The 23547-nt window shown below is 47.4% G+C and overlaps 1 protein-coding gene across 7 annotated transcripts in view; it reads right to left on the reverse strand.

Annotated features, from left to right (window-relative positions):
* Positions 1 to 23547, reverse strand: part of HECTD1 (HECT domain E3 ubiquitin protein ligase 1) — a 128688-nt gene that overhangs the window by 8606 nt on the left and 96535 nt on the right. For all 7 annotated transcript variants that reach the window (XM_063947454.1, XM_063947456.1, XM_063947451.1 and 4 more), the window contains 4 exons: positions 12706 to 12791; positions 5685 to 5812; positions 5350 to 5551; positions 4927 to 5064 (listed from right to left, as the gene is read on the reverse strand). In XM_063947454.1, coding sequence (XP_063803524.1) covers positions 4927 to 5064; positions 5350 to 5551; positions 5685 to 5812; positions 12706 to 12791 — 554 coding nt within the window. The remainder of the gene's footprint in view (positions 1 to 4926; positions 5065 to 5349; positions 5552 to 5684; positions 5813 to 12705; positions 12792 to 23547) is intronic.

Raw genomic sequence — 23547 nt, forward strand, 5'->3', positions numbered from 1 at the left:
GAGAGTGCTGAGATCCCTGCAAAACAGAGTGACCAAACTGAAGATCCTCTGAAGCCAACGTATCAAACTTGTAAAACTTCACAAATGTATTTGTTCCAGACCAGGTTGCAGCTCTGCAGAGCTGCAAGGCAGACACACCCCGGGCAGCCGCCCAAGAGTAACCCACCAACCTAGTAGAGTGGGCCGGAATAGATTTCGGCAATGGCAAGGCCGCCAAAAAATAAGCCAGCTCGATCTCAATCGACTGCTTAGAAGCAGGACAGCCAATTTTTTAGGCATCATATAAAACAAAAAGCGCGTCAGATTTCCTGTGACTACCCGTCATTCTGACATAGATCCTCAGAGCTCGAACCACATCCAATGGACTTCAGGGCAACAACAGTCACAGTGATGACTGGAACCACTATCGGCTGGTTGTTATGGAAAGCAGATACCATCTTAGGCAAGAATCTTTGCTGTGTCCTGATCTCTGCTTGATCCTCATGAAACACCAGGTAAAGGCTCTTACAGGATAAGGCCCCCAATTCCGAAACATGCCTCGCCGAAGCCAGGGCCAGTATAAAGACAGTCCCACGTTAGATACTTCAGATCCACCTTGTGCAGTGGTTCAAACCAGTCCGATTGGAGAAATGTCAGAACCAAGTTGAGATTCCATGGCGCCATTGGAGGTACAAATGGTGGTTGGATATTAAGGACACCCTTAAAGAAGGTCTGAACTTCCAGAATATTGGCCAATTGTTTCTGGAAGAAAATGGACAAAGCAGATATCTGCACCTTAAAGGAACCTAGACACAGGCCCATGTCCACACCTGCTTTCAGAAAGCGCAAGAAACGTCCCAGATTAAAAACAATAGTTGAACACTTTCGACCTTCACACCAAGAAACATATTTCTTCCATATGCGATGGTAATGTTTCGACATGACCGCCTTCCTGGCTTGAATCATCATAGAAACAAACTTGCCTGGGGGATCCCTTTCCTGGCTAAAATCTCCCTTTCAACTTCCATGCCGTTAAACGTAGCTGAGGTAAGTCGGGATAGACGAATAGCCCTTGTTGAAGATGATCTTCCCGTAGTGGTAGAGGCCAGGGCTCTTCTACCGACATTTCCAGGAGGCTTGCATATCAGGTCCTGCGTGGCCATTCTAAAGCAATCAGAATTGCCCGAACCCTTACCCGCCTTATCCTTTTGAGAACTCTGGGAATTAGAGGATTTGGGGGGGGGGGGGGGGGGGACACACAGATACACCTACTGATAAATCCAGTGCCGTCAGAGCGTCCACTGCTACAGCCTGTGGATCCCGCGTCCTGGAACAGTAGCACAGAAGCTTCTTATTGAGTCGGGAAGCCATCAGATCGATGTGCGAGCAGCCCCACCGATGAGTCAACTGTTGAAACACTTGGGGATGGAGACCCCCATTCCCCCATTTACAGGTCGTGCCTGCTGAGGAAATCCGCTTCCCAGTTGTCTAGATGGCCCTGGCATTTCGTTCCGCCCAAAAGAGTATTATGGATACCTCTCTCATCGCAGCTCTGCTTTTTGTTCCCCCTTGTCTGTTTACGTACGCCACCGCCATGGCGTTGTCCAACTGTACTTGAATGGCCTGGTTCCGCAGAAGATACAAGGCCTGTAGAAGGGCATTGTAAATCGCTCTGAGTTCCAGAATATTGATCGGAAGCGTGTCTTCCTGAGTTGATCACCTTCCTTTGAACTGAGCCCCTTAGGTCACTGCTCCCCAACCTCCGAGGCTCGCATCTGTGGTTAACAGAATCCAATCCTGAATTCCGAAGGATCGACCCTCCACCAGGTGGGAGGTCTGCAACCACCACAGTAAGGAAATCCTGGCCTTCGGTGACCGATGTATCATATAATGCATATGCAGATGAGAACCTGACCATTTGTCCAGTAGATCCAGCTGGAAGGGTCGCACATGGAATCGTCCATACAGAATCGCCTCGTAAGAGGCCATCATTTTTCCCAATAAGCGTATGTACAACTGTACAGAGTTCTTGTTCAGCCTCAGGATAGACCGAACCATTGCCTGGACTGCCTTTGCCTTGTCCGCAGGGAGGAAGACTTCCTGAGACACCGTGTCCAGTATCATTCCCAGGAACTGAAGAAGTCTCTGCGTCGGTTCTAGGTGGGATTTCTGCAGATTTAAATTCCAACCATGATCTGTGAGTAGTCGTGTAGTGAGGTTGATGCTGTCTGTCAAACATTGTATGAACATAGCCTTTATTAGAAGATCATCCAGGTAGGGAACGACATTCACTCCCTGTTTTCAGAGCAGCAGCATCATCTCTGCCATCACCTTCGTAAACACCCTCGGTGCCGTTGGGAGGCCGAAGAGTAGAGCCTGGAACTGGTAGTGACTGTCCTGCAGAGCAAAACGTAGATAAGCCTGATGAGGCGCCCATATAGGGATGTATAGGTACGCATCCTTGATATCCAAGGATACTAGGAATTCCCGTTCCTCCAGACATGAGACCACTGCTCTCAGAGACTCCATCTTGAATCTGAATACCCGTAAGTACGGGTTCAATGATTTGAGGTTTAGTATAGGCCTCACGAACTGTCCCACAGACAGACTGGAGTAGTATCCCCTGTTCTGGAATTGAGGTGGAATTGGTACAATGACCTGTGTCAGCAAAAATTTTTGAATAGCATTCAAAACTGAAACTGGCAAGCTTGACCTGAAGAATCTGTGAGGTGGGGGAGCTTTTGAAATTCCAAACAGTAGCCCTAGAGAACTAGGTCTTTTACCCAAGGATCCTGTCAAGAATTTGCTCAAATGTGGCTGAAATACTTTAGGCAAGCTCCCACCTGTAAATCCCACATGATCCGGAGCCATACGTCATGCTGAGGGCTTAGAGGGGGCTGCATTGGAAGAACCTCTGGGCTTACCCTTGAACCTGGCAATCCGAAAGGACTGCAGAGAGGGGCCTGGGTAAGCGTGTCTAGCTGGCGGAGCTACAGACGGGAGATAAGTGGATTCCCAGCTGTTGCTTGTGAAATCCACTTGTTGAGTTCCTCACCGAATAAGGCCTCTCCCGTAAACGGAAGACTCTCAACCCCTTTCTTGAAGTCCGCATCCGCTTACCACTGTCGCAGCCATAACGCCCTGCGTGCCGACACCGCCATAGCTGTCGAACATGAAGTAAATAGGCCAAATTCCTTGATTGCTTCGCTCATAAAGTTTGCTGATTTCTGAATATGTTGCAGTAATGTGATAATCTCTCTTTGAGGCAGAGTGTCTAACCTGTCCAGTATATTACCAGACCATTGACAATGGCCCTCGTGATCCAGCCACAAGCAATTGTGGGTCTCTGAGCCACTCCCACTGCTGTATAGATGGATTTGAGAATAGTCTCAATCTTCCTATCAGCAGGTTATTTTAAGGAGATAGCTCCAGCTACAGGCAGTACCGTCTTCCGTGACAGCCTGGACACTGAAGTATCCACTGCAGGTGGAGTTTCCCAAACCTTCCTATCCTACGGGGAGAAAGGAAAGGACAAAAGCAGCCTCTTAGGTACTTGAAACTTCTTGTCAGGGTTAATCTACTGTTCTTTAAAGAGTGCGTTTAACTTGAGACCGGAAAGGTAACAGTAGATTTTGGTTTTACATTAAAAAACAGATCCTCCACTGTTTCTGTCAACTTATCAGGGATATTAAGGACCTCCCTAATAGAACATATAAGGGCTTCCACACCCCGAGACAGAAAACCATCCCCCATATCCACCTCCATTTCCCCCTCTTCCAAATCTGCCATTTCATCCTCAGAGTCAGATTGTAGCACCTGGGGTAAAGCACGTTTCTGTGAAATAAGTACAAGGGCCGAAGAGGCTGCTCTGCGGACTGAATCTTTAAAAATCAGCCATATACTTTTACAACTCCTGCGTCTCTTGTCTGGCAGTAGCCAGTTCAGAAGTTATGTCTGTTATCATCCCTATCAGCCACCCCGGATTTGGGGTTCTGCTTCCCTGTGAGGGATCACTACATTGTGTGCACACCAGTGACCCCTCAGAGGATTGAGAAAACTATGTGTTGCAGGATAGATACGCAACCTTTCTTCCTGTCATTCTTAACAGTAATCACACACACAGTGGAAGGAAGGATCCAAACACAAGTTTCCCCACCCAAGTAGCAGGAGAAAGACAGAAAGGGAGAAACCAGCACACTAAGCCCCTATCAGCTTAAACGGTCTCTCTCCGGGAAGCCCCGCCCCCTCAAAGGCACGTGGTGTTCCCGCTGCATATTTATATTGGCGTGTCTCTAAAATGCTAGAATAAAGGTCTCAATACCCTTATATGTTGTAACACCAGTCTGGCCTCCTGAGGCGCCCCAGCATCTCCGCCAGACCGGTGGTGTGCGCAGTCAGTGCCCTAATGCCGCCATCGGAACCGGGGACCCGCTAACCAGGACCCCGATTCTGGACTCACCACTCTTCTGTCTTCAGCATCTGTAGGGGTGGCTGCATGCTGCGGGAGTGTGCGCCCCCCTCTATGGGGTGGGCGAAACGGCACCCTCAGGAGCTATGTCCTGTCAGCGGGGATACGGAACCTTTCAAGAGGTTGGTTCAGTCTCCCCCCTAAGTCCCACGACTGTTGCCAACCAGACCTGCATGAAAATAAACTAAAAAAAAAATTTGAAGAAAACTCCTGGAGCTCCAGAGAATGCACCCGGCTCCTTGGGCACATTTTTCTAAACCTGTAGGTCTGTGGGTAGAGGCATAGAGGGGAGGAGCCAGCACACTATGAAGATTTTTTTAAAGTTCCAAGGCTCCAGTGGACCCATCTATACCCCATGGTACTAAGACCATCCCAGTATCCCCTAGGACTTTAGAGAAACACTGTTTACTTAACGGATCAAATGTAAAATAAGCAATGCTATTACTGCAGTCTCTTAGACTGATAAGATTGCATATTACCTGTCGAGACTCATCATCTGGGAAGTCATCATCACACAGCCAGATTCCCAAGTCCGTCTTCTGAAATTCTGCTGCCACCAGGGCATAAAATTCAAGGGTGGGGCCCAGCCCAGTCCCTTCCTCTCCAAGAAATTCCACCTGCACACAAAACGGTATGTTATCCTACGAAAGAACAGCGACGTATCTGCTGACTGCTAATTAATATGTAATATAAAATATACTCCTATATCAGATCTTTATGTTCCAAATAGGTTAGTCCCATGGCCACAATGAAACTGCCTTAGATCTTAGATTAAGATCTGTATGCCAAGAAATAAACAAATGGAGTGTGGTATCAGAGGCAGGGGTGCCACAGTTCTGTTCACTGCTGATATGATGTTAGTAAAACCAACTCCCTTCAAGACTGAATGTATAATAGATTACCTCTAGAACAGACTTGCGGTCTGCATGGATTTGCATGACGTTCTCTGCCCACTCCATCAGCGACTCTCCTCGCGGGACCTTCACTCGCTCATGTTTTAAACGCCCCACTCTGAATTCCCCAGGGTCATCCCTGCGAACTGCACTGGCAGTCCTACTCCGCTCTACAGTGGCCTCCCGTCTGTTCTGTAGCCACACAATAGCTCTACACAAAACAAACAAAACCATAAGTACACTAATATTATGTGCATACTCTGCAGCCAAAATAAAACACACTCTTACAATGTACACAATGCTGTGTCATGTGGACGTGCAGAAAGCTCTTGAGTTAATATTACCTGGATGCTCCAAATGCTGTACACGTAAAATAAAGCTGCCTCGTCTCAAAGGGAATTAGGAAGGGACACTTGCTTGTTAGCTGTTCACACCAATCTGGCAAAGCTCCACTGGCCAGAGCCAATGGCTCCTGAAAAACAAATATCAGAACATGAATTCTTCTCAAACCATACCGCTGCTGTTCCTTGCAGAAAAAAGTGTCAAGAGTTTGAGACAGTGCAGACTTCATCTTTTCCTATCTGTTCTTTCTCATTCTACAGGATGGAAAGACAAAGCAGGGTTTTATTTCACTCCTAGTAGAATTACCCACAAGTTGCTGCTCAATTTGTTTCCAGTGCCCTGGACACTGGACCCAAGTTTTAATCTTCTGCATCTTTTACATTTTATTTCCCTTATTGTTGTCTGGTATAGAACTACAGATGAGCAGCCTTGTGCTAGAACTACCTAAGAAAGACATCCCGAGCTCTCTCTTTTGCCTCACCTTTACTTCCTTAGAAAGGCAGCCTTGGATGTTACCAAAAGCATGGAACTAGGGTATGAGTCTTCCCCTGACAGCTCCCAACATGAACTGCTCTTGCCAAACTAGGTGACCTCATTCCACTGTGTGGGTCAAGTTTGCCCCCAGCTGCCTTAGGTACAGCAGGGGATAGCATTGCTGTGAACCCTGTAACACGGTTGACCGTCTTGGTTAATGAAGCAACATGAACATGGAATTCTAACTCTTCCAGTTCCCACTGGTGTAGAAGATACTCCACATGCAGAAACTAACTAGACAGGAGACCACAGTGTGTTCACTATCTGGGCGAATGGTGAGGAAGGGGAGACTACCATCTGAACAACGCAATTCTCTGGTCCTCTGCTCAAAGTACTTCATACTAATCTGCAGCAGACAAATGGAGTTGGCCCAGGGAAAGCCGGTGACTAATTGTCCCTATATATGGCTCCCTACACTGTTTGCGCTACTCTGAAGTAGCCCAAGACATGTAGTCATGACACCTGGGTTCTCTGCAAGGTTTTTCCAGCTTGCCTTTTGCTGAAATGGCTTAAGTGGGAAAAAAAACAACTCCAACAAGTAGTGTTTTAAAATGACAGCAGTCTGGAAGCATTGTCTTACTTGAAGTACAATGACTTATAGGCCCTACACACTGGCCGATAATTTGAAAGATATGAACGATCTCGTTCATAAATGAACGAGAACTCGTTCATATCTTTCAGTGTGGAAGCCCCAGCGATGAACGATGCGCGGCCCCGCGCTCATTCATCGCTGGTCTCCCGTCGGCTGTGCATGCAGGTCAATATGGACGATCTCGTCCATATTTGCCTGCACTTCAATGCAGCCGGGTGACGGGGGGAGTGAAGAAACTTCACTCCCCCCCGTCACTGCCCCCCCGCCGCCGGGTTGCTCGTCGGCCGTCGGGCACCTCGGCGGCACATCGCCAAGTGAGTAGGGCCCCTTAGACTTCAGGGGATTAGTAGAAAGAGCAAGAAACAGTCCAGGATTTCTATGCAAGACCCTATGGCTTAGGTCCCAGAAAACAGACCACATACAAAAAAATAAAATAAAAAAACATTGTCTGCCCTTTTTCATGAAAAGCCATTTCTGGGCCAAAGCTGGAAGAGATTATAAAACACGCGGTGCAGGGAGAGTTTCATCCTTCTGCAGTATAGAAAAAAAGGAGATTTATGGTAGACTTACCATAGTTAAATCAGTTTCCGGGAGGTACACTGGGTTCCACAGGGAATACATCAGGGTGTAGAGATGGATCTTGATCCAGAGGCACCAACAGTCTAAAGCTTTAGACTGTCCCAGGAAGCATTGCGGGGGGCCTCCTCTATAACCCCGCCTCCAGGCACTGTGAGCTCAGTTCTGTTAACCAGTCCAATGCAGAAGCAGGTAAAAGAGAAGGCAGATGTTAGTCACATAGAAACACGTTCTCACGACAGGAGAAGAGACTAGCCATACAAACCCAAAGAAGCTAAGGTGCTTCAGGGTGGGCGCCCTAAGGAACCCAGTGTACCTCACAGAAAGAGATTTAACTATGGTAAGTCTACCATAAATCTCCTTTTCTGCAGTGGGGTACACTGTGTTCCACAGGAAATACATCAGGGATGTCCTAAAGCAGTTCCTCAAGGGAGAGACCGCACCTGAGCGGGTATGAGAACCCGGCGTCCAAAGCAAGCATCCTGGAGGCGGACGTATCAAAGGCATAGAACCTAATAAATGTGTTCACTGAGGACCACGTAGCCGCCTTGCACGACGGCCCGCCCAAGAGGGTCCAACAGACCGTGTAGAATGGGCTTTAATAGCAGCAGGTGCTGGGAGTCCAGCCTGCGCATAAGCTTGTGCAGTCACCATTCTAATACATCTGGCCAAGGTTTACTTATTCACAGCACAGCCACGTTTGTAAAACCAAACCGTACAAAGAGGGTATCTGACCCTCCTGATAGAGGCAGTCCTCTCCACATATGTAAAAAGAGCCCGTACCACATTCAAAGACCGTTCTTTGGAGGACAATTCAGAAGAGCTGAAGGCTGGAACCAATATTTCTTGATTAAGGTGGAAAGAAGACACCAGCTTAGGTAAATAACAAGGGCGAGTTCTAAGACCTGCCCGGTCACAGTGAAAAATCAGAAAGCCGACACCATGAGGCCTAGTACTTGCATCACTGAGTGTATCGACACTCTTGGGCGAGAGAGGAAGCATATTATCCTGTCCTGAAGTTTCAGGACTTTCTCTGGAGACAGAAACAGCCGTTGACGGTGTGTGTCCAGCAGTGACCCCAGGTGCATCATTCTCCGAGCAGGGACCAGCGAGGACTTCTTCCAGTTGATGAGCCACCCATGGACTTGTAGGAAGTGTACAGTCAGTTGCAAATGACAGAGGACATCTTGAAAGTTCACCAGGATCAGCAATTTTTCCAGATACAGCAGGATCCTGATTCCCTGACGATGGAGGAAAGACATCATCACGGCCATAACCTTGGTGAAAATCCGAGGGGCCGTGGCCAATCAAAAATGCAGAGCCTGGAATTGATAGTGAAGGCTGCCAACAGCAAACCGCAGATATTGCAATAGGTATATGCAGATAAGCATCTTGTATATCCAGGGATACCATATATATCTCTGGGTTCCATGGCCAGTACAAACGAGCGCAGCATTTCCATACGGAACTTGGACACATAAATTTGTTCAGTGATTTGAGGTTGAGTATAGGCCGGAAAGAACCATTGGGTTTCGGGACTAGAAACAGGGTCGAGTAGCATCCTCCGCCTCTCTGGGACAGGGGTACTGGCACTACCACTCCTGTATCCAGGAGAGAATGCACAACCAAGTGTAGAGTTTGCGCCTTCAATGGATCCAAAGGAATAACCGTTGTGCAGAACTGGCGAGGGGGACGTCTCTTTAAAGAGACTGCGTACCCGCGAGAGACAATTTCTTGCACCCCTGCGTCTGAAGTGGTCTTTAACCAGACCTGAGTGAACTGCAGAAGTCATCCTCCCACCCTGGAATCCCCCAGGGGGAGGCCCGCCCCATCATGCAGCAGGCTGATGGGCAGCCCAGGATTGTTTTGCTTTGGGCTTAGTGGTTTTGGGAGCACGAGCTTGTCTTGGTTATGCCTGACCTTTTGCTTTCCCTTGAGGTCGAATGGAACGAAAAGTGGTATTCTTTGCCTTCTGTGCAGAAGGATTAGTATTCGGGAGAAATGCAGTCTTAGCAGCGGCTAAGACAGTCACAATTTTATTCAGATCTTCCCCAAACAGGATGTCTTCCTTAAAAGACAGTACCTCCAAGATCTTTTTGGAGTCTAGGTCCACCTTCCATGACCTCAACCACAGAATTCGACGAGCCAGGATGGACGTAGTCGACGCCTTGGCCGCCATTGCACCTGCCTCAGAGGACACCTCCTGAATGTAGTGGGAGGCGGTAGTAATATGAGACAGATATTGTCTGGCAGTGTCAGATATATCCCGAGGCAGCTCTTTCTCTAATGCCTGAACCCATGCTTCAATTCCTTTTGCGGCCCAGGAGGCTGCTATAGTGGGTCTATGTACAGCACCTGTAAGGGAGTAAATAGACTTCAGGCATCCCTCCATACATTTATCTGTCAGATCCTTCGGTGAGGCGACAGTGGTGACAGGCAGAGTAGATGACGCCACAAGACGGGTGACATGGGAATCCACCGGCGGTGAATTTTCCCACTTGTTACACAACTCAGCAGGGAGAGGATAACAAGCCATCATCTTTTTAGACAGGGAGAACATATTTCCTGGTGAAGACCAGGGTTCCTGACGTATGTCTACTAAATGGTCAGAATGCGGTAAGACTACTTTAGCTACCTTCTGACGCTTAAACTTATCAGGTTTCTTAGACGCAGTAGTAGGATCTACATCATCATCGATTTGTAGAATCAGCTTAATAGCCTCCAACAGGTCAGGGACATCAACCTCAGTTGTAGATTCCTCGTCAGAAGCAGCTGTATCAGTGTTTGATGGGTCAGTATATTCCCCATCCTCATCAAACGAATCATCTGAGATATTAGTGGATTGTGAAGTTGAAAGCAGCCCGCTTAGATGACCCCTTGACTCCAGAGTGACGTGGGGTAGGTTTCTGTCTAACCAAAGATTGATTTAAGTGCTGTAACTGGGTAGACAAAGCCTCTGCCCAAGGCAGATTTACCACAGGGACAATATGTGGGTGCAATGGCACAGGAGGTCCCATAGGGACGCAAGGGGTGTCACAAGCGTATTGAGCATAGCTGAGAACGTCGCCCAAGGTGGCTCCTGATTGACTGCAGAGATGCATGGCACATATTACACAGACCATCATGCTAAACTTCCACCTCAGGCAAATCCTTGGCGCATGCTCTGCATGAGGCAGGAGCGTCCGCGGATTTACCGCTCTGTGTGTTATACATTATGGTGAATGTAATCGTAGAGCGTACGAGTACGACACAGCCAGACAAATATAATACCTGCAAATAAATCCCCTATTTATGTGACAGCATGCACAGTACAGAAACTGAGAATAAATGCGGTATGATGTGACTGGGTACACAGTAGAATACACTTAACGGTAAATACTGTGCAGCACTATATATGATACTCTGACGCACTTAGTCCTTTAGGGTATAGAATGCAGTGATAGATATAGCTATGATACACTGAAATTAAATCCACACAGCAGATACAGGGGCACATACAGTCAAAGTGACAATGCAGAAAATTATTGTAGTCAGACAATAAAACTGCACTGTACTAGTAAATATATAAATATATTCCCAGGTCGGGAACACCAGCAGTACATGGCGCCTGGAGCTGGGGGAAGGTCTACAGGTCAAGCGCCTTATCCCCTATACTGGTCCTCACCACCAGGTACTGTGGAGCCTTATTAAACAGGATATTTTACTATCCGACCTGTGCTCTCATGCCCTGGTGGACATAGTGGGGTCCCTGCTCTGTCAATGTGTCCACGCCAGCGTCGCGATCCGTCTCCTAAGACCGCGATTGGAACACGATTTAATGGCGGATCCCGCGTGGGACCCCCTCTTACCTCCTCCCTTAGTAGCAGCCACGTGATCCAGGGGAGTGGTGTGCCTAGGATCCGGAGCGCCTCCACCGCAAGTACCCGGGAACAGAGCCAGTGGGAGTATGCAACGCCGATGAGGAGGTGATGGGCCTGATGTCACACTGACATATGAAGTGCTGCAGCCCTTGAAGACTTCTAAAAAGCTTTTTCAGGGCTTCCTAGCGCAGCCCCCCTGTTAAGTGGCCTGCTTCATGCAGGCACCAACTCTAAAACCGAGCTCATAGTGCCTGGAGGCGGGGTTATAGAGGAGGCCCCGCAATGCTTCCTGGGACAGTCTAAAGCTTTAGCCTGTTGGTGCCTCTGGATCAAGATCCAGCTCTACACATCGATGTATTCCCTGTGGAACACAGTGTACCCTGCTGGAGAAATAAGTCAATTTCTTCAAAGCTCCAAGCCAGCTCCTCCAAGTCCGTTCAAGAAAAAGTTCTTCTGGGTTTCCAATGAAACAGATTCTAACTATGCCAGGATTCCTTGTATTCAGTACCCTCTTGGGAATCCAATGCCTGTTCCCAGTGCTCCAGAGAAATTTCAACTAGAGGCTCTTTCTAGTGTCCAAAGGGGGTTGGGTTCATAACTCCTCCCTGTTAGATCTAAATGCTCTCAGAAAATTGCACTCATGAGAGCGATAAAGATGGAATTGGTGACTGGTGTAGTGACCCGGAAGTTTTGGCATACATAAATATTAATGATGTCCATCAATCTCTCAAAGGACCGGGACCATCAGCATTTCCTCTGTTTTACTATTCAGGGACCCACTTCTGATTTTAGGCCTTCCCCTTATATGAAGACTCTCCAGAGTGGCACAAGTCTAAAGGGCCCTACACACTCGGCGATGCGCCGCCGAGGTGCCCGACGGCCGATACGGCCAACGAGCAACCCGGCGGCGGGGGGGCAGTGACGGGGGGAGTGAAGTTTCTTCACTCCCCCCGTCACCCGGCTGCATTGAAGTGCAGGCAAATATGGACGAGATCGTCCATATTGGCCTGCATGCACAGCCGACGGGAGATCAGCAATGAACGAGCGCGGGGCCGCGCATCGTTCATCGCTGGAGTCTCCACACTGAAAGATATGAACGAGTTCTCGTTCATATCTTTCAGAATATCGGCATGTGTGTAGGGCCTATAAATTATGGCCTCAATGTCAGTGCTCTCAGGTAAAGGCCAGATCTGGGGACACAGACTTGGATGAGCTGCATTATAAACCATACTGGAAAAAATGAGGTGGCGTAGGACGAGGAAAAGAGACGACGAGTCAAGTTCCTTCCATTGCTCGGACAACAGCATTAGTAAAACCCCTTGTGGCCTCCGTGAAAATAACTTAACTGTACCCATTTTCAATACTAAACTGCACACTTCATTTACCATAAAACCTTTAGAATACAATACTGCTGTTGATGCTTTTCTATACTAAACACATAATGAATGAACCCATCCAAACCTCAATTTGCTGCAGTATTTTGGTTGTGATTTTCTTGCTGGTAAACTCCTCTGGAGAAACAGTGAACAGGAGCATCTCCTCGTCTTCTGAAAAACATAAAAAGTAAAAAAAAAAAATTAAAAAATAAGAATTTACTTACCGATAATTCTATTTCTCGGAGTCCGTAGTGGATGCTGGGGTTCCTGAAAGGACCATGGGGAATAGCGGCTCCGCAGGAGACAGGGCACAAAAGTAAAGCTTTTATAGGTCAGGTGGTGTGTACTGGCTCCTCCCCCTATGACCCTCCTCCAGACTCCAGTTAGGTACTGTGCCCGGACGAGCGTACACAATAAGGGAGGATTTTGAATCCCGGGTAAGACTCATACCAGCCACATCAATCACACCGTACAACTTGTGATCTAAACCCAGTTAACAGTATGATAACAGAGGAGCCTCTGAAAGATGGCTTCCTAAACAATAACCCGAATTAGTTAACAATAACTATGTACAAGTATTGCAGATAATCCGCACTTGGGATGGGCGCCCAGCATCCACTACGGACTCCGAGAAATAGAATTATCGGTAAGTAAATTCTTATTTTCTCTATCGTCCTAAGTGGATGCTGGGGTTCCTGAAAGGACCATGGGGATTATACCAAAGCTCCCAAACGGGCGGGAGAGTGCGGATGACTCTGCAGCACCGAATGAGAGAACTCCAGGTCCTCCTTTGCCAGGGTATCAAATTTGTAAAAATTTACAAACGTGTTCTCCCCTGACCACGTAGCTGCTCGGCAGAGTAGTAATGCCGAGACCCCTCGGGCAGCCGCCCAAGATGAGCCCACCTTCCTTGCGGAATGGGCCTTAACAGATTTAGGCTGTGGCAGGCCTGCCACAGAATGTACAAGTTGAATTTTGTTACAAATCCAACGAGCAATCGACTGCTTAGAAGCAGGTGCACCCAACTTGTTGGGTGCATACAGTATAAACAGCGAGTCAGATTTTCTGACTCCAGCCGTCCTTTAAATGTATATTTTTAAGGCTCTGACAACGTCCAACAACTTGGAGTCCTTCAAGTCGTCTGTAGCCGCAGGCACTACAATAGGCTGGTTCAGGTGAAACGCTGATACCACCTTAGGGAGAAAATGCGGACGCGTCCGCAGCTCTGCCCTATGTCGAATGGAAAATTAAATAAGGGCTTTTATAAAACAAAGCCGCCAGTTCAGATACTCTCCCGGCCGAAGCCAGGGCCAGTAACATAGTCACTTTCCATGTGAGATATTTCAAATCCACCTTCTTTAGTGGTTCAAACCAATTTGATTTGAGGAAATCTAAAACTACATTTAGATCCCACGGTGCCACCTTAGGCACCACAGGAGGCTGTATATGCAGTACTCCTTTGATAAAAATCTGGACCTCAGGGACTGAGGCCAATTCTTTTTGGAAGAATATTGATAGGGCCGAAATTTGAACCTTAATAGATCCCAATTTGAGACCCATAGACAATCCTGATTGCAGGAAATGTAGGAAAACGACCCAGTTGAAATTCCTCCATCGGAGCACTCCGCTGCTCGCACCACGCAACATATTTTCGCCAAATACGGCGATAATGCTTCGCGGTGACTTCCTTCCTTGCCTTTATCAAGGTAGGAATGACTTCTGGAATGCCTTTTCCTTTTAGGATCTGGCATTCAAAACGCCATGCCGTCAAACGCAGCCGCGGTAAGTCTTGAAAAAGACAAGTACCCTGCTGAAGCAGGTCCCTTCTCAGAAGTAGAGGCCACGGATCGTCCGTGACCATCTCTTGAAGTTCCGGGTACCAAGTCCTTCTTGGCCAATCCGGAGCCACTAGTCTTACTCCACTTTGCCGTATAATCCTCAATACCTTTGGTATGAGAGGCAGAGGAGGAAACACATATACCGACTGGTACACCCAAGGTGTTACCAGCGCGTCCACAGCTATTGCCTGCGGATCTCTTGACCTGGCGCAATACCTGTCCAGTGTTTTGTTGAGGCGAGACGCCATCATGTCCACCATTGGTTTTACCCAACGGTTTAATAGCATGTGGAAAACTTCTGGATGAAGTCTCCACTCTCCCGGGTGAAGGTCGTGTCTGCTGAGGAAGTCTGCTTCCCAGTTGTCCACGCCCGGGATGAATACTGCTGACAGTGCTATCACGTGATTCTCCGCCCAGCGAAGGATCCTGGCAGCTTCTGCCATTGCCCTCCTGCTTCTTGTGCCGCCCTGTCTGTTTACATGGGCGACTGCCGTGATGTTGTCCGACTGGATCAACACCGGTCTTCCTTGAAGCAGAGGTTCCGCCTGGCTTAGAGCATTGTAGATTGCTCTTAGTTCCAGAATGCTTATGTGAAGAGACTTTTTCAGGCTCGACCACACTCCCTGGAAATTTCTTCCCTGTGTGACTGCTCCCCAGCCTCTCTGGCTGGCACCCGTGGTCACCAGGATCCAATCCTGCATGCCGAATCTGCGGCCCTCCAATAGATGAGCCTCCTGCAACCACCACAGAAGGGATACCCTTGTCCTCGGCGACAGGGTTATCCGCAGGTGCATCTGAAGATGCGACCCTGACCATTTGTCCAACAGATCCCTTTGCATGGAATCTGCCGAAAGGGATTGCTTCGTAAGAAGCTACCATTTTTTCCCAGGACTCTTGTGCATTGATGTACAGACACCTTTCCTGGTTTTAGGAGGTTCCTGACCAGGTCAGATAACTCCTTGGCTTTTTCTTCGGGAAGAAAAACCTTTTCTGAACTGTGTCCAGAATCATCCCCAGGAACAGCAGACGAGTTGTCGGCATTAATTGGGATTTTGGAATATTCAGAATCCATCCGTGCTGCTTTAGCACCTCTTGAGATAGTGCTAAACCCATCTCTAGCTGTTCTCTGGACCTTGCCCTTATTAGGAGATCGTCCAAGTATGGGATAATTAATACGCCTTTTCTTCGAAGAAGAAATATTATCTCGGCCATTACCTTTGTAAAGACCCGAGGTGCCGTGGACAAACCAAACGGCAGCGTCTGAAACTGATAGTGACAGTTTTGTACAACGAACCTGAGGTACCCCTGGTGTGAGGGGTAATTGGAACGTGGAGATACGCATCCTTGATGTCCAAGGATACCATAAAGTCCCCTTCTTCCAGGTTCGCTATCACTGCTCTGAGTGACTCCATCTTGAACTTGAACTTCTTTATGTACAGGTTCAAGGACTTCAGATTTAGAATAGGCCTTACCGAGCCATCCGGCTTCGGTACCACAAAAAGAGTGGAATAATACCCCTTCCCTTGTTGTAGAAGAGGTACCTTGACTATCACCTGCTGAGAATACAGCTTGTGAATGGCTTCCAAAACCGTCTCCCTTTCTGAGGGGGACGTTGGTAAAGCAGACTTCAGGAAACGGCGAGGTGGCTCTGTCTCTAATTTCAACCTGTACCCCTGAGATATTATCTGCAGGATCCAGGGATTTACCTGCGAGTGAGCCCACTGCGCGCTGTAATTCTTGAGACGACCGCCTACCGCCCCCGAGTCCGCTTGCGAAGCCCCAGCGTCATGCTGAGGCTTTTGTAGAAGCCGGGGAGGGCTCCTGTTCCTGGGAAGGAGCTGCCTGTTGCTGTCTCTTCCCTCGTCCTCTGCCTCGTGGCAGATATGAATAGCCCTTTGCTCTCTTATTTTTAAAGGAACGAAAAGGCTGCGATTGAAAGGTCGGTGCCTTTTTCTGTTGGGGAGTGACTTGAGGTAGAAAGGTGGATTTCCCGGCCGTAGCCGTGGCCACCAAATCCGATAGACCGACCCCAAATAACTCCTCTACGCATCGCCTGTCCACTGTCGTGTCCATAAAGCTCTTCTGGCCGAAATGGACATAGCACTTACCCGTGATGCCAGTGTGCAGATATCTCTCTGTGCATCACGCATATAAAGAAATGCATCCTTTATTTGTTCTAACGACAGTAAAATATTGTCCCTGTCCAGGGTATCAATATTTTCGATCAGGGACTCTGACCAAACTACCCCAGCACTGCACATCCAGGCAGTCGCAATAGCTGGTCGTAGTATAACACCTGCATGTGTGTATATACCTTTTTGGATATTTTCCATCCTCCTATCTGATGGATCTTTAAGTGCGGCCGTCTCAGGAGAGGGTAACGCCACTTGTTTTGATAAGCGTGTTAGCGCTTTGTCCACCCTAGGAGGTGTTTCCCAGCGCTCCCTAACCTCTGGCGGGAAAGGGTATAAAGCCAATAACTTTTTTGAAATTAGCAGTTTTTTATCGGGGCACCCCACGCTTCATCACACACGTCATTTAATTCTTCTGATTCGGTAAAAACTACTGGTAGTTTTTTCACACCCCACATAATACCCTGTTTAGTGGTACCTGTAGTATCAGCTAAATGTAACATCTCCTTTATTGCCAAAATCATATAACGTGTGGCCCTTTTGGAAAATACGGTTGATTCGTCACCTTCACTACCGGAATCAGTGCCTGTGTCTGGGTCTGTGTCGACCGACTGAGGCAAGGGGCGTTTTACAGCCCCTGACGGTGTTTGAGGCGCCTGGACAGGCACTAAGTGAGTGTCCGGCCGCCTCATGTCGGCAAACGACTGCTTAAGCGAGTTGACGCTATCCCGTAATTCCACAAATAAAGGCATCCATTCTGGTGTCGACCCCCTAGAAGGTGACATCCTCATATTTGGCAATTGCTCCGCCTCCACACCAATAACGTCCTCATACATGTCGACACACACGTACCGACACACAGCAGACACACAGGGAATGCTCTATACGAAGACAGGACCCACTAGCCCTTTGGGGAGACAGAGGGAGAGTCTGCCAGCACACACCAAAAAGCGCTATATATGACAGGGATAGCCTTATGATTAAGTGCTCCCTTATAGCTGCTTTTATATTAATATATTGCCATTTATTTTGCCCCCCCTCTCTGTTATACCCTGTTTCTGTAGTGCAGTGCAGGGGAGAGACCTGGGAGCCTTCCTGACCAGCGGAGCTGTGACAGAAAATGGCGCCGTGTGCTGAGGAGATAGGCCCCGCCCCTTTTCCGGCGGGCTCGTCTCCCGCTATTTAGTACATTTAGGCAGGGGTAAATATCTCCATATAGCCTCTGGGGCTATATGTGAGGTATTTTTAGCCTTTTTAAAGGTTTACATTTGCCTCCCAGGGCGCCCCCCCCCAGCGCCCTGCACCCTCAGTGACTGCCGTGTGAAGTGTGCTGAGAGGAAAATGGCGCACAGCTGCAGTGCTGTGCGCTACCTTAAGAAGACTGCAGGAGTCTTCAGCCGCCGATTCTGGACCTCTTCTTGCTTCAGCATCTGTGAGGGGGCCGGCGGCGTGGCTCCGGTGACCATCCAGGCTGTACCTGTGATCGTCCCTCTGGAGCTTCATGTCCAGTAGCCAAGAAGCCAATCCATCCTGCACGCAGGTGAGTTCACTTCTTCTCCCCTCTGTCCCTCGTTGCAGTGATCCTGTTGCCAGCAGGAATCACTGTAAAATAAAAAACCTAAGCTAAACTCTCTAAGCAGCTCTTTATGAGAGCCACCTAGAATTGCACCCTTCTCGGCCGGGCACAAAAATCTAACTGGAGTCTGGAGGAGGGTCATAGGGGGAGGAGCCAGTACACACCACCTGACCTATAAAAGCTTTACTTTTGTGCCCTGTCTCCTGCGGAGCCGCTATTCCCCATGGTCCTTTCAGGAACCCCAGCATCCACTTAGGACGATAGAGAAACTGTTATTTTACGTCTGTCTACATTTTTCTCCTCCTCCTACTATGCCTTACTTGTACATTTGGTACATAAGTATTTAAACAAAAAAAAGAAACACAGACACAACAAATAATGCCAAAACTTTCCATTTCATGGGTTGATTTGTAGAACACACAAATTTTAGAAACTGCCTTAATAGAGGAAACATCAGGCTACATCCGTTTTACAAGTGTAATGCTCTGTACCAGAGCACATTTCACCTTCTGGTAACTGTTAGTTAAGTTTAAATATAAAATTATTTTTTTATCTCCTTATTCTGCCTAGAAAATTTATATATTGTTTTTACTTGCATAGATACGGTTTCTTTTGATGACAAATTTTCTATGAAAGCTTTAGTAAAGGGGAAAAATTGCAAATGGGACAATAATACTTAGGTCAAATAATTTACTCCATCAACCACTGGGGGACACTGGAGCATAGTAAGTGGAGAGTGTAGCCTGGCACCTTAAATCTGAAGACTTGAAACAGGCTCCTCCCTCCTCTATACCCCACCTGAATGCCTGATGGAGCCGGACGCTCGTTCATGCTGCTGCTTGGAAGACTTCATTTATTTCTTTATTATACTTTTTAATTTTAACTGGTATCCGGAGGGCAGGCTCTGTGCTCTGGGAGTCTGTCTGCAACGTGGGAGAGCCTCCATGGGAATCCACCGTATCCACCACAGGGTAAGGCCTGGGCGTCTCTGAGTGCAATGTCCGCCGACACTGCACTACATTGCAGCTGGCACGTATGATCCCTTCCATAGGCTGGATTTGCAGCACAAGCCACGGTTGTCCCCATGCCTGGTGAGATTCCCGGACATTCTTTCTCGGCTAGAGGTGGCATCAAACCTGGCTTTCCCATCATCCAGATGCAAAAGCCACTGAAATTCCAGCTGCATGACGGGTTACCCAGCAACTTTGCGGATCCTATAGTGGGGGGTCGTCTTGTTCAGTTTCGGACCAGATGCCTGGATAAAGAATACCATCTCGATGGGATACAAGATGGAACTTTTGGAGCCTCCTCCAGAGAGTTTTTTTCCACATGCCTTCCAGTCTCCTCAAAAACGAGACAGACCTTGAAGGAAGCAGTACAGAAGCTTCTTTTGTTTCAAGATCCAGATAGACAGAGGTCCAGGATTTTCTACTACAATTTTATATCATGCCAATGTTGGATGGATTGGTACCACAAACCCTCAACCTCAGGGCCTTGAATGTTCATTTGAGTGTATAGATACAGTCAGACAATGGCACACTGGTTGCTTATATAAATCCGCTGGGTGGCAAAAGAGTTCATTGGCAATGCGAGAGACCGCTCAGATCTTTTAGTTGGCTGAACAGCACATTCCAATCATCACAGCAATCTTCATCCTGGGAGTCTAAAATTGAGGCGGATTACCTCAGCCATCAGGATCTTCACCCCAGTCAGTGGTCTCTTCAACCGGAAGTGTTCCAGGCTCTAGTGGACAAATGAGGCCTTCCGGAAGTAGATTTCATGGCGTTGAGCCTCAATCACAAGGTTACCCTTTGTTGCTCGAGAACAAGTGACTCCAAAGCCGTGGCAGCAAACGCTCTGTCTCTGCCATGGATCTTTCACCCTATTTACCGGTTTCCTCAGTTTCTGCTGCTTCCATGGGTTCCCAAGCACATCAAAACAGCAGTGGGTAAGAGTAATCTTGGTAACTCCAGATTGGCCCCAAGGGCGTGGTACTCCTAGACGACCCTTGGCCTTTTCCTCTTTGGCCAGAACTCCTTCGGCAAGGTCTGATAGTTCTTTTGAACTTACCTCAACACCATTTGATGGAGTGGTTGTTGAGTCTGCAGTTTTAAGATGCAGGGCACTGTGAACAAGGTCATTCAGACCATGCTTCGGGCTCGAAAGCCGGCCTTGGCAATGGTTTATCATTGTATCCGACAGGCCTAAGTAATATGTGAACGGAACAAATTTCCTACTTCTTTCCGTATTTCTCATCCTCTTCAGACGGGTCTGTATGCAGGCCTCATTTGGGGTCCTTGAAGGCGCAGGTATCTGCTCTTTCCATCTTTTTTCAGTGTCATTTGGCCTTGCTCTCTGCTGTCAAAACTTTTTTGCAAAGGGGTCTTCACCTACAGCCTAATTTTCAGAACCCCCCAAAGCTCTGTGTGACTTTAATGTGGTTCTCGACTTCTTACAGTCTGGCTTGTTTGATCCACTGGACTTGGTTGCGTTAGAAGAATGTTTTCCTTCTGGCAATTGCCTCTTTTAAGCCTGCACCCGAGTTGAGTGCTTAGTCCTGTTGTTCTCATTTGGTTTTCTACAATCAGGCAGAGCTACGAAACCTTTTATGCCAAAGGATGTGTGTAAATTTCACATTAATCAACATATTGTAGTTCTGGCTTTTCCAGTGAGGACTCATGCTCTGGACATGGTATGTGCTCTCTGATGCTATGTTTCTAGGACTTCCTCTTTCCACAAGACAGATGGATTTGTGAGTCTGTGGCTGGCCTCACAGTGATGGCATTTGAGAAATAAAATACAGTGGGGTCTCAGTAGGATGCAGATAGGTGCTAGGTAGTCAGGACCTCATAGATGAGAACACATTACTTGGTATCAGAAACTGCAGTAAAGTTCTTCCAAAACGGGATCCGGTCTGAAGATCGACAGTGTCTAGGTCGACAATGTTTAGGTCGACCACTATAGGTCGACAGTCACTAGGTCAACATGGATGGAAGGTCGACAGGGTTTCTAGGTCGACATGCGCTAGGTCGACAGGTCGACATGCGCTAGGTCGACAGGTCGACATGATTTTTTCACATTTTTTTTATTTTTTTTTATTTTTTCATACTTAAAGATCCATGTGGACTACGATTGGAACGGTAAAGTGTGCCGAGCGAAGCAGTAGCGGAGCGAAGGCACCATACCCGAAGCATAGCGAGCGAAGCAAGCCATGCGAGGGGACGCGGTGCGCTAATTTGGGATCCCGGTCACTTTACGAAGAGAACGACACCAAAAAAAAAAAAAAAATCCTCATGTCGACCTTTAGACATGTCGACCTAGCACATGTCGACCTAGAAACCCTGTCGACCTTCCATCCATGTCGACCTAGTGACTGTCGACCTATAGTGGTCGACCTAAACACTGTCAATAAAACGAACCACACCCTTCCAAAACATCCTCCCTAGCACTAATCTGAAAATCATCGAATGCTCTGCACTTTCTTATTCACAGACACTATCACATACAAGGATCAAAAATAGGATTTTGGTACTTACCAGGTAAATCCTTTTCTTTGAATCCATAGGGGGCACTGGAGTACTCTTGGGATATGGACGGGCGTAGCCGAACAAAGGCACTGAATATTCAAATTTAGGACCCTCCCCCCCCTCCATATCCCCAAGTACCTCAGTGTACTTTGCCAGTGTTTTTTACTGAGCGAACAGGATATAGAGAGGTTGACAATGGAGAATCCCTATAACATAACGGACAACCACAAAGTTGACTCGTAACCTTATTGTCAACTAAAAAGTTGACAGCTTAACCGATAGAACTTATAATTTGAACCAACCGGTGAAAATGTGTTACCATAAGCTCCTTTGAGCTTAATACCATCCAAGTTAAATTTGTTCACTAAGCTCCCTTGAGCTTAAAACAACCCAGGTAAAACTGCTCTGGGTGGGCGTCCAGTGCCCCCTATGGATTCAAAGAAAAGGATTTACCTGGTAAGTACCAAAATCCTATTTTCTTTATCATCCACTAGGGGTCACTGGAGTACTCTTGGGACGTACCAAAGCTTCCCTCGTGGGCGGGAGAGCTGTTTGATACTTGTAACAGTAGGCAGCCAAAGCTAAATGCTGATGGCGCCACCATTTATAACGTGTAAACGTGCACAAACGTGGTGCACTGAAGGCTATGTAGCCGCGTCGTAGACTCTCCACGACCCGCTGGGTCTGACATTCCCACAGAACCTGTGGAATGAACTATTACTGACGTAGGCGATTGTAACTTAGCCTTAAAGTAAGCCTGACTTGTAGTCATTATTATTCAACTGGATAATGTCTGCTGAGAAACTGGCTAACCCCAGTTTACAGTATCATATATAACAACAACGTATTCATATCACGTACTGTAGACGTTCGGTACATATATAAACGCGTAACGCGTGTACCACATTCAGAATTTTAGAATGTGCTGTCCACACAGGAACCACTATTGGTATATTGATGTGAAGAATACGAAAGCGGATTTCGTCCGAAGATCTGCTTTGTCATGAGAAAACTCAAATACGGTGGCTTGGAATACAAGGCACCCAAATATGAAAACAAACCCCTTGTCGAAGCACCATTGCCGAAGGCAAGGCTAGAAGAAAAATGTTTTCCAAAGTGAGAAACTTAATCCCCATTTGTTGAAAGGGTTCCAAAATATGAAACTGTAAGAAAATCTAAACCCCACCTCAAATCGCCTGGCGCTGTAGGTGGGATAAATAGAGTCTGAACTTTGGTGACACCTTGTAGAAAGATGTTGACAGACGCAAATAGAGGCAAACGCTTTGAAAATAAGTTTACCACACAGATACCTGCCCTCTTAGTGCAGATGAACGCAGTTTGCCATCCCATCCTGTTTAACAGAATACGGGTACTTGAAGTATGATGTTGGAAACTTCCGAGGTTTACACCCTATGTAAGCACACGAAATTTTTTTTTTTTTTTTTTTTTTTTTTTTTTTTTAGTCATGAGCTGCCTTAAGCGGCTTAGTATTTCGTGACATGGTTGGTATAACCGATACTGTAATGCTCTATTTTTTTTAAGAGGGCGGTCTGAACCCTCACCCCGTCAACCGCAGCTGCGGTACATAGATAATAGGTACATAGGTAACTATGGGTAAAAGAACGTTCCCTGATGTAACAGGTTGGACGTATTATGAGCGGGCCAAGATCGTGTGCAAGTATTCCTTGAAAATTCGAGAAGCAAACTTCTCTGAAACCCATGAGATACCACCAGTATGACTGTGACGAACTGTCTTCTGATCCGTTTTGGCAACGAAGAAAGAAGCGGACAATGGTGGAGCCAGATACACGATGCTGAATGACCCCATGAATGTGATGTACACATACTGAGCTT

Source organism: Pseudophryne corroboree, chromosome 12, assembly GCF_028390025.1.
Source record: "Pseudophryne corroboree isolate aPseCor3 chromosome 12, aPseCor3.hap2, whole genome shotgun sequence".
Lineage (NCBI taxonomy): Eukaryota > Metazoa > Chordata > Amphibia > Anura > Myobatrachidae > Pseudophryne > Pseudophryne corroboree.